The sequence below is a fragment of the Anopheles merus genome, chromosome 2R (genome assembly GCF_017562075.2).
Source record: "Anopheles merus strain MAF chromosome 2R, AmerM5.1, whole genome shotgun sequence".
Lineage (NCBI taxonomy): Eukaryota > Metazoa > Arthropoda > Insecta > Diptera > Culicidae > Anopheles > Anopheles merus.
Genome location: NC_054082.1, coordinates 59,971,275 through 59,984,608, shown reverse-complemented (window position 1 = coordinate 59,984,608; position 13,334 = coordinate 59,971,275). Strand labels below are relative to the sequence as shown.

At 43.0% G+C, this 13,334-nt stretch overlaps 1 protein-coding gene across 4 annotated transcripts in view; it reads right to left on the bottom strand.

Moving 5' to 3' along the window:
- Positions 1–13,334, bottom strand: part of LOC121589984 (cytochrome P450 306a1-like) — a 49,508-nt gene that overhangs the window by 14,276 nt on the left and 21,898 nt on the right. For 3 of the 4 annotated variants that reach the window (XM_041909292.1, XM_041909289.1, XM_041909291.1), the window contains one exon: positions 13,074–13,219. The exons of the other annotated variant lie outside the window; for it this stretch is intronic. In XM_041909292.1, the coding sequence (XP_041765226.1) occupies positions 13,074–13,219 (146 nt within the window). The remainder of the gene's footprint in view (positions 1–13,073; positions 13,220–13,334) is intronic. 4 annotated transcript variants of the gene reach the window in all.

Here is a 13,334-nt window from a genome sequence, read left to right as displayed (position 1 = left end):
ATTTGGGGTCTCATTGTTTGCGTGGTCGCGCTTTGTCGCGCGATTATATTTGTTCTTACTCCACCCGCAGGACAATCGCATGGCAATCGGATTGAACGCGCAACATTTTCCGTACAATCCGCAGTGTTGCGTTTTCTGCGCGCCAACTTTGCCTGTATTTTCAATGAGCTAAGCTATTTTACCCCCTCCTACACGCATTGCATCCTAAAGCACGCTTGTCGCGCCAACGTTCACCACATACACACACCCATCTCCACACTCAGGGTACGACATCTTCCCTGTAGCTGTTCTGGACTCAGAAAAAAAATTGTGTTTCTACACTTATTGGTCAAAAAAGTAGTAGCTCCTAGGATCTGAATTTACAAACAAATATCAAAATAATATGTTCTGCTAATGATAATGCACTAAATTTAATTGCAGTACATTAAGTTTTTTTACGCCGGTCTCATGGTACAGTCGTCAACTCGTACGACTTAACAACATGCCCGTCATGGGTTCAAGCCCCAACTAGACCGTGCCGCCATACGCAGGACTGACTATCCTGCTATGGGGGGTAATCCAAAAGTCATTGAAAGCCAACCCCACGCAAGTGGTACAGGCAGGCCTTGACCGACAACGGTTGTTGAGCCAACAAGAAGAAGACATTAAGTTTTTACATATCTTTCGTAAAAGTTCGTCAGATTTTGAAAATGTCGATACAATTTGTCATGAATAACTTAAATTTTAAGATTTTCGCGCATTAAATTATGACGCACGCTGTGTGTGCGGCAGCGTAATTCGCTACTCGTATAGCCGTCTCACTTCTTCTTCTGTGTGCTTTACCGTTGCTCACCGCTTCAAGAACATTGCTGCTCACACACACGTCAGTCTATGGCAAACAATTGGAGGGGGAGATTGTGTCGGTTTGCTCCAGAAATCGTGTGTGATTTTGGTGTTCTGGATTTGGTTCCATCGCTGTTTGTTTTGGTGAAATTGAAAAGGTGAGAATCATAAACCGATGTAAAAGTGTGAGAGTAAGATGATGCTGATGGCGACTGATGCTTTTCTTTGTTTCTTTTCCTGCTTTCATCCACTGATGGCGTCGAGCATCGCCGAGGATGTGATCGAATGCGGAATATTCTAAACGACGAGCTTCATTCCGGATTTTGTTTGCAATAAGGTAAGTTATGATAACACACAAAGCATACGAAAAAAGAGTGAGTAATCTTATTCTTAACTTTCATTTCTTCAAAAGCGCTGAACTAATCCTCCAGCTTACAACGAACGGTCAACGGATGAGGAAGTAGAGGATGGACGGCAAAGGTACACGCACAAACGTGCACACATCAGCCTTGACGGAGAACGAGAACACGGGAGGGGGAGGCCGGCAACGTATCGAACCTCTTCATTTACGCTCTCTAGTGCGTTCGTGCGTGCGTGCGCGCGCGCGTCTGTGTGTGTATGTGTGTGAAAACACCAAGGATAGGTGTATGTGTCTGTGTATGTGTATTAGGCATGTGTAAAATGAACGAGAATCGCACCGTTCAAACAGTTCGGTAAAGTGCACGAACGAACGAGATTCTTAACAAAAAGAACGACCAGGACACTTTTGGAAGAAACTGACTACACCGAACGCGTTCGAACGTTCCGTTCAGTGTTCGACGGCACACATAAATGTGGTAAGGCAACGTGCAAAATCATATTGCTTTCTCGCTCTTTCTCGCACCATGCGAACGGGTCGTCAGAGATCAAAATGTACCCTTTTGGTGTTGAAATCGTACCCATTCAACTCAATTCCTCGAACGCCGTCGAATTTGTCCAGCAGTGTTCGATACGTGTGCTGTTGGTATGGAAATCGTATCTATACGACTGAATTCATCGAACGCGTTCGAACTGACTCATTTGTGTTCGATCTGTGTTCTGTTGGTATGTACATCGTACCTACACAACTGAATTCATCGAACGCGTTCGATCTGATCCGTTAGTGTTCGATCTGTGTTCTGTTGGTGTGTAAATCGTACCTACACAACTGAATTCATCGAACGCGTTCGATCTGATCCGTTAGTGTTCGATCTGTGTTCTGTTGGTATGTAAATTGTACCTACACAACTGAATTTATCGAACGCGTTCGATCTGATCCGTTAGTGTTCGATCTGTGTTCTGTTGGTATGTAAATCGTACCTACACAAGTGAATTCATCGAACGCGTTCGATCTGATCCGTTAGTGTTCGATCTGTGTTCTGTTGGTGTGTAAATCGTACCTACACAACTGAATTCATCGAACTCGTTCGAACTGGTTCATTTGTGTTCGATCTGTGTTCTGTTGGTGTGGAAATTATACCTATACAGTTCAATATATCGATCCCGTTCAAACGGATTAGTCATTGTTCGCGAATGAACTGAACAGAATTGATTGCGCTCATCATGTTGATCCATATTTAAGTAGATTTTTTTATAGAATACTTGAGTGTGTATAAGGCATAGGGTACAATATATGCTGGAGACATTTTTGCTCATATTGGATTTTTACATGCTAGGTTTTGGTCGGTTTTACGATAGCTTGTGTTGTCCAGACAGCAGATGGGCCGAGTGTTTAATGTTTTTAAATTATTGGTGTCAACCGCAGAATGAGTACTTCTTTGGCTACAATAGGCGTCTATGGTGGTTAAATGAAAAAGATAACGAGCGTTCTTTGTGAATAAAAAACCCATGAAAAAAAGAACGAAAGAATCGTCGTTCACATTCGGTTCTTTTTGGTGGGCGAACTAGTTCGTTCGCGTTCGGTGAAAAGAATCGTTTTGCCCATGCCTAGTGTGTATGTATGCTTGCATGCGTGCGTGGTTGTGTGTGTGTTTTTTGATGTTTTGCAATCTCCTATGGAATCACCTTGCGAAAACATGAGGGGGAGAGGAGTGGAGTGTGTGTTTGTGTGCTTGCCTGCGTGCGTGCGTGGCTTTGTGTGTGTTTTTGCGTTCGCGTTCTCCTACGAGATCACCTTGCGAAAAACACCATGAGGAGGAGGAGGTGTGTGTGTGTTTTCTTTTCTTTATCGTTTCGCAGGGATGCCCGCGGGATGCACAAAAAGAAAGTGGAAAATAAAAAAAATAACAACGGATTCGTAAGTGTGTTTGAATTCATTGCTATCCGAAAAAAGCGAGGGGGGGAAGAAGTTGTTTTCACCGTGTGTTTTGACAGTTTAATTCTGTTGCATTTTCCAAAGCGGTAAGTTCGGTTTGCTGCATTCTCGTATTTATAAATAAGGATACTTAAATCTATTTTAGAATAAACCATCATGGCTAAGCGTTCGAAACAGACAGGAAATTTTTATAAGAAGCGGGCTCGGTTGATAGATGAGGTAGAAAGGAACGTCGATGCATTAAACATTACGCTTGAAACGGCTTCGACTTCTGTTTGGCCGGACCTTGGAGTGGGTAAATAGAAACAATGAAATTGAATGTTTCCAGCAATATACGAACAAATCAGCTTAGCCACCGTTAGCTTAAAGAAAGTGATTAAAATAGTGTTGTGTGTGTGTGTGTGTGTGTGTGTGTGTGTGTGTGTGTGTGTGTGTGTGTGTGTGTGTGTGTGTGGGGCGAGGGGGGAGTTAATTTCTTAAGGAAAAGATGCGTTTAGTTGTTGCGTACATTCTGGAACTAAGAATCCATGTTAGGTGAGGTTTGCAATGGGATGGGATCCGAAGCCCTCCGAGGGAAAATATAGGCTCTCCCATCCAACTCCTATTCCGACACGTCCTTGCCGTGCAGAGTGGTAACATGTGTCACTACATATCTAAGCTTGGGTACACGGGCTTGACCCAACCCCTTGGGCGGATGGTGGCATATGGCGAAGCAGGAGGGGGGTGGGTATCCCGTGAAACCGGGTGCCTGAACGTCGGGAGGGGGGGGGGGGGTCGGCAACCCGACGCTAAACAAAACGGTCACGTGGGCGCGGGGCCAGTCATCCAGTCCCATGAATCCACGACTACGGAAAGCTAAAGAAGAATTCGAAACGGACCTTACGATATCGACCATACGCAATGCCCCAGGACTTCTCTCAAAATGGGCTCATGGAACGTACGCACTCTAAGCGAAGCCGGAGCCTTGAAAAAACTTGATGATGTCCTAGCCACACTGGGGAACGGTGTGCACAACATGCGTAGGTCCCCGGTTGAAACCAGCAATCATGGATTTCAAGGCTATAAACGATAGGCTATGCACCCTGCTCATGCGAGGCAAATTCTTCAATATAAGCCTCATAAACGTTCACGCCCCTACCGAAGAGAAAGAGGAAGAGGAGAAGGGCCTTTTTTACGGCCGCCTCGCTAGAACCATAGATGCGTGCCCCAGGCATGACCTCATAATCATCCTGGGGGACTTCAACGCAAAAGTCGGTAGGGAGCCAATGTACCGCCAATACACTGGCTGTCACAATCTGCATGAGCACAGTAATGATAATGGTAGTAGATTGGTCCAGTTCGCCGCAGCGAACAATTGTTGGAAGTACCAAATTTGCGCGCAAGAAAATCCACAAGATTACATGGGCGCACCCGCGTGGAGAATCCTTCAACCAGATCGACCACGTGTTAATAAGCCGCCGACGACAGTCGAGCCTGTAAAATGTCAGAACATATCGAGGAGCCAATATCGATTCCGATCACTACTTGGTTGGCTTAGTGATACGTTGTAGAATTGCCCGCCCCCGCACCAATGGGGGCGGAGAAAACACGCAGCCTCGGCTCAACACGGACTCTCTAAGGGACATTACTGTCCAACAAGAATTCAAAGCCGCTTTAGACGAGTCTTTACTGCCAGAAAACAGTTATCAAACTACGAGCGAGAGGTGGAACGCTCTAAAAACAAAAATAATAAACTGTGTAAGAAATATACTCCCACCACGTCGTGGCAACACCAAATCTGGCTGGTTCGACGATGAATGCAGACAAGTGACCGAACGTAAGAATACTGCATACTGCACAGAGGAATATTCACGGTTCAGACGCGAAGAGAAACGAGTTCACCGCTCCAAAACGCATGCTTTGGAGGAGCAAAACATGCCGGAACTCGAACAAACCAGACAGGCGTACGGACCGACACGAAAATTTTACCAAACGATAGCAGGTCACCGAAACAATGTTCTACCTAAGGTAACCTGCTGTCTCAACAAGGATGGAGATCTGGTTAGTAACCAGCCAGAGGTCCTCTGGCGGTGGGCTCAGTACTTTGATGAATTGCTCAACGACCAGCTAAACGAACAGCTAGAAGCGCCACTAGCAGATAATGTCATGCTACTGCCACCTAGCATAGAAGAAACACGAAAGGCTATCCGTCGGCTGAAAAATAACAAGGCACCCGGAACCGACGGAATTGCAGCTGAACTGGTCAAGAATGGAGGTGCACGACTAGAAAACGAGATTCATCAAATCGTTACTTAGGTGTGGGATAGCGAATCGATGCCTTGTGATTGGAATCTCGGCATCATCTACCCCATATACAAGAAGGAGGACAGGTTGGACTGCAACAACTACAGGGGTATTACGGTGTTGAATACCGCCTATAAAATATTCTCCCTGATCCTCCAGGATCGTCTTGTCCCGCACGTCGAAGAGATAGTCGGAAACTATCAAAGAGGATTCCGAAACGGAAAATCAACCACTGATCAGATCTTCGCCATGCGGCAGATCTTGGAAAAGATGGCTGAATACAGAAACGACACATACCATCTCTTCATAGACTTCAAAGCTGCATACGATAGCATAGCCAGGGTAAAACTGTACGACGCTATGAGCTCTTTTGGAATCCCGGCCAAACTGATAAGGCTAGTTAGAATGACTATGACCAACGTCACATGCCAGGTGATGGAAAACTCTCAGGACCTTTTGCTACCACCAAGGGGGACGGGCTTGCCTGTCTCCTATTCAACTTGGCGCTAGAGAGGGCCATCAGCGACTCGAGGGTGAAGACTACAGGAACCATCTTCTATAAGTCAACCCAGATCGTGGCATACGCTGATGATATAGACATAATTGGTCTGCGGCTCTCCTATGTAGCAGAAACCTACCAAGGGATCGAGCAGGCGGCAGAGAACCTCGGATTGCAGATAAACGAGGCAAAGACCAAACTGATGGTGGCAACATCAGCGGGCCTACCAATAAATAATCAGAATCTACGTAGGCGTGCAGATAGGTGAACGCACTTTTGAAGTCGTCTCACAATTCACCTATCTTGGGTCAAAGGTCAGCAACGACAATAGCATGGAAGCTCAAAGAACCTGTCGCGACGGACGAAGCTGGGACTATATACTACCTATATAGTATCAGTAATCACATACGCCTCTGAGAGATGGACGCTGTCCAAATCTGACGAAACCCTCTTAGCCGCGTTCGAGAGGAAGATGCTCAGAAGGATACTTGGCCTCGTATGTTATTTGTTATTTGTTATTTATTAGTTAAAATTCAACGGACCGCAAGTGGCCCACTTGAAGCGAATTCATTTACATTCATTCATTATAACATAGTCACATTTCGGTCATTCATTTGTCACGCTTAGTCTTAAGTAACATAATTAACATGTAAAAGGTCGCACGACACGAATACTATTTAACAATGCGGTGCGCGACATGTCAGGTTGATGACGATCACAAATAACATTAAACTCACGGCACATACGAATAAACGGATCAGAGGAGCCAAAGCGAGTACGGCGTTCCTCCACGTCAAGTAGCGATCTAGCTCGAAGCGATCTAGCTCGAAGCGATCTCGGCGGGACATACATGTTGAGCCTCGAAAGAAGCGCGGGCGAGTCGATCCGATTGTCAAGAAGTCCCGCGACAAACAGCCTCTGAGCGTTGCAGTTCAATGGAGGGTGGAAGGACAATGGAGGAGCCGCTATAATGACGAGCTATACGAGATGTACGGCGACATCACTGTCGTACAGCGTATCAAGCTCGCCAGGCTCCGGTGGGCTGGCCATGTTGTACGCATGGAAACGGACGACCCAGCCCGTAAAGTCTTTTTAGGCTGTCCACAAGGACAAGGTGGTAGGCCCAAATTGAGGTGGCAAGATGGCGTGGAGGCGTCCGCCATTAAGGCCGGGATAACGGGCTGGGAGACGAAGGCGCGAGACCGTGAGCGGTTGTAGTGCCGGATAAATTAGTAAGTAATAAACGTAAAACACAGTTTTGAGCCGCTTTATGGTGCCACATGTTGTGCTCATTCGTAAATAAACCCAAATAAACAAAGCCAATTTGACAGGTGGCGAAACTACTCGATCGGTTTTTATATTGGTCGATATAATTTTATCGACCGGTACGTGAAATGCGTACGCGACACTAATTAGAGTAGATAAATTTATTGGTCGATATAGCCAAACCGGTGGTTAATTTTTATCGACTGGTTGGCGATAGGTGTCATTGTTTAGTAGCTCGGCGCACGACATGTCTGGTTGATGACGATCACAGATAACGTTGATTATACGGCTAAACGTAATATAAAAAGACTTCGTTTAGCAGACGGCAAACGACGCCGACTAAAAATAGCAAAAAGCTTTGAGGAAACCTTTCTCATTCCCTCTGTACTGTTGTATGGTTTCGCATCGAAGTTAAACATCACTAGAACTAGAACGTCGATACGTTTGTTCAAATACTAAACTCCAATGTAAACTATCAACACTGAAGCAAGTGAGATTTGAGTAATGGACGTTGCTTTTGATACCCACGTATCTGACCACACGACCATTCTTATAGCGTTTTACTCGGAGAGTCAGAAGACTATATAGGTCACGATTAGATGAAACTTGTCGAAACACATTGCAAGAAAAGGACAGCAATATAATGATGTCTTTGTAATACGCAAATGCAAACCAATGAAGCTATGGAGCTTTCGTTTTTTTCTATGGATATTCGATCTTCCAGTCGTTTAAGCTTAATCTGTGGCGCTTGGGCGAAGCGTGTGCGACGCTCCTCCACGTCAAGTAGTGATCTAGAACGGAGCGATCTCGGTGGGACATAGACGTTGAGCTTAGATAGAAGCGCCGGCGAGTGGACCCGATTGTCAAGGAATCCCACAACAGACAGCCTCTGGGCGTTGCAATGTCGCTGGTTCAGCGATTCGAGGCCTAAGCGCGAACAACGACCGGCATAGTTTACCTGAACACTCCAGAAACGCAAGGCTTACCGCGTGAACTTGCGCTGGATTGATTCCAAACGGGCCAGGGGCGTGCAGCTGATGGCCACCATACTACCGATGCATATTCTAGTGCTTACCGCACCAAACCGCAGTACAGCGTCTTGATGCAGACCGGGTCAGTTATAACACGTGCTATTTGTTTTAGTAAGCCGATCAATTGGTTACTCTTAGTGACAACGTGCTCTAGCTGGTCGTGGAAGCTCAACTTTTCGTCAAGGAGCACTCCAAGATCCCTGACACACCGTTTACTCTCAATGGTAGATCCATTTATAACGCAGTCGTAGACTAACCCGGCGCTTTTGCACCAATCAAACACGACATCGAACATGAAAAATGTATGAAATTTGACATGTTTGTCTTGTTTGTTTGTTTGTGTCTAACAGTGCACCTCCATTTGATTATTTGGGTTTGTTCGAGTCGGATGTCGTGTTCGATTGGTGCCAGAGCGCAGCCTAAAGGGCACCACTTTCTCGCAAACGTAATGACCACACACTTCTCAGCGCACAACTCAAGACCATTGAGAGAGCACCAGGACTAAAATGCTTGAAGGCAGAGTTGCTCTGACCGGTTGCAGATCGGTAGAAACAGCTTCGCATCGTCCGCGTATAGCAGATGGCTATCAGGAGTGAGCACCCGAGTTACATCATTTAGGAAAATAATGAACAGTGGAACCCTTCACGCTTCTAGTCAGCTTTTTGTATGGAGTTTGACAGTTGAAGGCTGAAATCATGTAAACCAGCGATCGGCAAACTTTTGAGGCAATGGGCCAACTTTAGTAAATGATCGAGTGCCGCGGGCCAGGTGAATGCGGTTTATTATTATTGCGCTTAAATTATAACATTTTAATGTTTTAGAAACATTTTAGATATTATTGTTGTTTTTCAGTAATCCAAGTATGGTTCGAAATTAATTTATCGAAAATTTATCGAAGTAAAAATAGACTCAGTAATTTTAAAATTGCTTGATGGATAAGTAATGCCATGTCAGATCAATTGAAAACTGATTCCTTATGAAAATGCACTTTGATAATTGTTGTACTCGTAAACAGCAACAGTATGGAATCGTCATTCTCATTAAAATGACAGGGATTTTTAAATATTTGTTTTTGCTTTCAAATACAATCGAAAATATCCCCAAAATAGTTTAGAGGGAAACCAACTGATTTGTGTCAAATTAAGAAAAAAGAATAAAATAAAATAAAAAAATTACCGCGTGAAAATGTATGGAGCTGTTTCACAATATTTAAAATTTTGTATTGCATGTTTTGCGTTGGTGAAAGTCTAATGATCTCCCATCAAATGCAAGTTGCATGCAAAACTTTAAATAAATTTATTGTAACCAGGCTTTACACTTGCAAATTAACGTTAATTGCACTTTGAATAGTAGTATCCCATTAGACAACAGACAACCTCTATCAGTACCCTCACCTTGACACCTCTATCAGTCGAACTCTAAACATGATGACCAAAAAAGTGAACCAACCAACGTAGAAGCGTGCGCGATCAACGAATGAGCCTCGTAGCGTCTTAAATGAACTGCGTACACAAGTCTGTCGTCGCATAAGAACATGTCTGCGTTTTGGTCACCAACATCTTGGTACTATTAGGCAACCATCAAAGCATTGCAAGAGAGCCCAGGTTCATTTTTGAGGTTCCAAAAGAAGCTAAAAAGGAAGACAGAGGTACAAGTGCCTACATTACTGAGTTATCTGGGCCGGGAGATCGATCCGTCATTCCATAGTACTTTAATTAAAGTTGAAAGAGTACGATGGTATAAAATGTCATTCTAAAAGATATTCAGTAATTTTTATACGAGTAGTTTCTTACCATCTTTCAAAATCAGTCAAAGCCTTTCGCGGGCCGGATTGAATGTTGCGGCGGGCCGCATTTGGCCCGCGGGCTGGACTTTGCCGGCCGCTGATGTAAACACTCCATACAGAACCACACACAAAACTAGCCTCCCGCTGGGCAAAGCGACGGAAGAAATCGTTGTCTTCCACGTATTTTCTCATGCCTTCTTTTTTCCTCCTGCATCAAATTTGTAAAGCAGCTCATCGAGCTACCCGTCCCTTGCTCCGCCTCCTACCCCTCGCCTGAGCGCGCTATCGATTAGATGTGTTAGTGCGCCAGACCAAGGTGGATTAAAATACCAGGTGGCGCAAAAGGGCCTTTGGAGTTTCGCCATAGGGGGACTTTACGTCATTTTAAAACCGTTAACCAATGGTTTCCACACACAAAGCATAGCAAATCGAATAGATTTCTTAGTTACTACGTGCATTTTTTCATGTGTATTGATTTTGTAAAAAAAATATTTTTTTTATTCAGTTTTTATTTTTATTTTATTTATATTTTATTCAGGACGGCTTTGCCGTATTGCTTAAAAAAAATTAAATATATTAACTAAAGATTTTATGATTTGTTTAGTCACAAAATTTAAAATGATAGTAAGAGTTCTAATCTCATTAAAATTGTCTATGTGTATCGTAGATAATGAAAAATAAACGTGAAAAAAGGAAAAATAAATGATTTATTAGTTTTTATCCTCAAATATAACAAAGCATAAAGAATTATACAATAAATTCACGTAATAATACGAAGTAGCACACTTCAATCTATGTTTTAATGTTCAATAAAGACTCGTACCATATTTTTTAAAGTATAGTTAAACGAAAAAGTGTGGTAGATAAATTAATCGAACTTCTTCTTTTTTTCTGTTATGTGACAGGTTTCAGCCTCATTTCATGCTCTTATTTAGGGGTTAGACAGATCCATATCTATTTCCCTCTTTTCTGTAGTCGGGTTTTACATCTTTGGCATTCCTCTTTTAATAAGCGTACTCATAACGTTTTACATGTTTAAAACTGTTACGCATCTTCAAAGGACATGTCAAAACTATGCGGTTTAGTACACTCATAATAAAGAATGCTTTAAAATATGTTTAAGTGTAAAAGGTATGGGAAATGTTTCTTGGGATGTCTATATCATCAGCGTATGCCACGATCTGGGTTGACTTCTAGAAGTTCTGCTAGTTGCCGAAGTCTCCACCCTCGAGTCACGGATGGCCCTCTCTATTGCCAAATTAAATAGAAGACAGGCAAGCCTCTGGCGCAGACCATTGGTGGTAGCAAAAGTTCCTGAGAGTTTTCCATCCACCCCCACCTGGCAAGTGACGTTGGTCATACTCATTCTAACTAGCCTTATCAGTTTGGCCGGGATTCGAAAAGAGCTCATAGCGTCGTACAGTTTTACCCTGGCTATGCAATCATATGCGGCTTTGAAGTCAATGAAGAAATGGTATGTGTCGTTTCTGTATACAGCCATCTTCTCCAAGGTCTGCCGCATGGTGAAGATCTGATCAGTGTTTGATTTTCTGTTTCGGAATCCTCTTTGATAGTTTCCGACTATCTCTTCGACGTGCGGGACAAGGCGATCCTGGAGGATCAGGGAGAATATTTTATAGGCGGTATTCAACACCGTAATACCCCTGTAGTTGTTGCAGTCCATCCTGTCTCCCTTCTTGTATATGGGGTAGATGATGCCGAGATTCACAAACCTTTTTCCTTGAACCGTATGTTTCCCAAAACCTCAGTCAAAATTAAAATATCCTTACTGTTTTTGTACCACCAATTGAAATTACTCGCCCGGAGTTGACCAGAGTCATTTGGATGCTTCCAGTCCCATCCGAACTGATCCGGACTGATTCGGACTGATCCGGACTGATCCGGACTGATCCGGACTGATCCGGACTGATGCGGACTGATCCGGACTGAGCCGGACTGATCCGGACTGATCCGGACTGATCCGGACTGATCCGGACTGATCCGGACTGATCCGGACTGATCCGGACTGATCCGGACTGATCCGGAGTGATCCGGAGTGATCCGGACTGATCCTGACTGATTAGGAGTCGAATCCGGTATTAATCCGGAGTCGGAGTTGATCTATGAATCCGTTTCGGATTCCCATTACTACTACACAGTCCTTGGTTTATATGACACTTTAAAAAGAATGTCAAAACGGGCCAACATAAGCAACATAAAATTAATAATTTAAGTGCTTTTCAACGCCAAGCTTAGGAAAGTAAGAGTATTAAATTGCTTTTAACATTTTTTCTACATATTTACATTGATGAAAACATTTGATGATCCGTATTTGCATAGCCGAAAATAGGAACACAGCCTGCTGAAAATAGGAACAAACTGCCGAACATAGGAGCAAAACCAATGTTTTCATTTTCACGAATATTTGTGAAAAAGAGCTTTGAAACGGCAAATAAAATAAGCGTAACAAATTACGATAATTTATCAACCAAAAAAAACAAAAAAATTAGGTGTGTGAGCAGTTTATGTGAAATTGCTGCACTAGCATGCCGAAAACTGGTACCCTACAACATTTTTATATTGATTTTAAACCGATGTCATATTGATTCATATTGAAAAAAATACCAATAACCGTCAAAACATTGAAAAAGATCTTTTGAAAGAGCTTTTGTTGTAGTTGAATTAATGCACTCTCGAAGCACATTTTAGTAACCTTACTCGATTATGCAACTTTCAACACTTTAACAACAGTATATTTCGACATGAACCATGCTCCGAGACTTTTTCTCTTTCCCAAATATAGTCTCATAGCTTAATTATTGTATAGATTTCTTTTTTTTCGTAGTTCCATTGAAGTTTATTTGAGTTGATCATAATAAAAATACATAATTTTATACTTATTGGCGCAACGCGCCATGTCGCCTACGCTAGACAGGCTTTCTAGACCTTTTTAGTAGACAGATACATAGTAAGTTCTTGCTACATGAGGTCATTCCATATGAGGCTTGAAATTATGATGATGTTTTTAAATCGTGTGGATTGATAACTATAGTGCGGCCCTTGAGTATGCAGATACTGTAGTATTCAATTTACCTGAAGCATTTCGATAAGTCCAGAATTAATTCTCCGTTCAAGATTTAATCGAGCACATCCATACTTAATCATTCCCAATTTACGAAGCCAATCGATTGATAATCGGCGTTGATCGCGCCATAAATTACCTTGAGCGCAAATGATTCCTGCAATGAATTTGTTTAAATGTTTATAAATACTTATTATAGTCGATTGCCAATGAATTTATTGAATAATTTTACTGTAAATGGCATTATTTTACGATTTTTAATGGCTATCGAT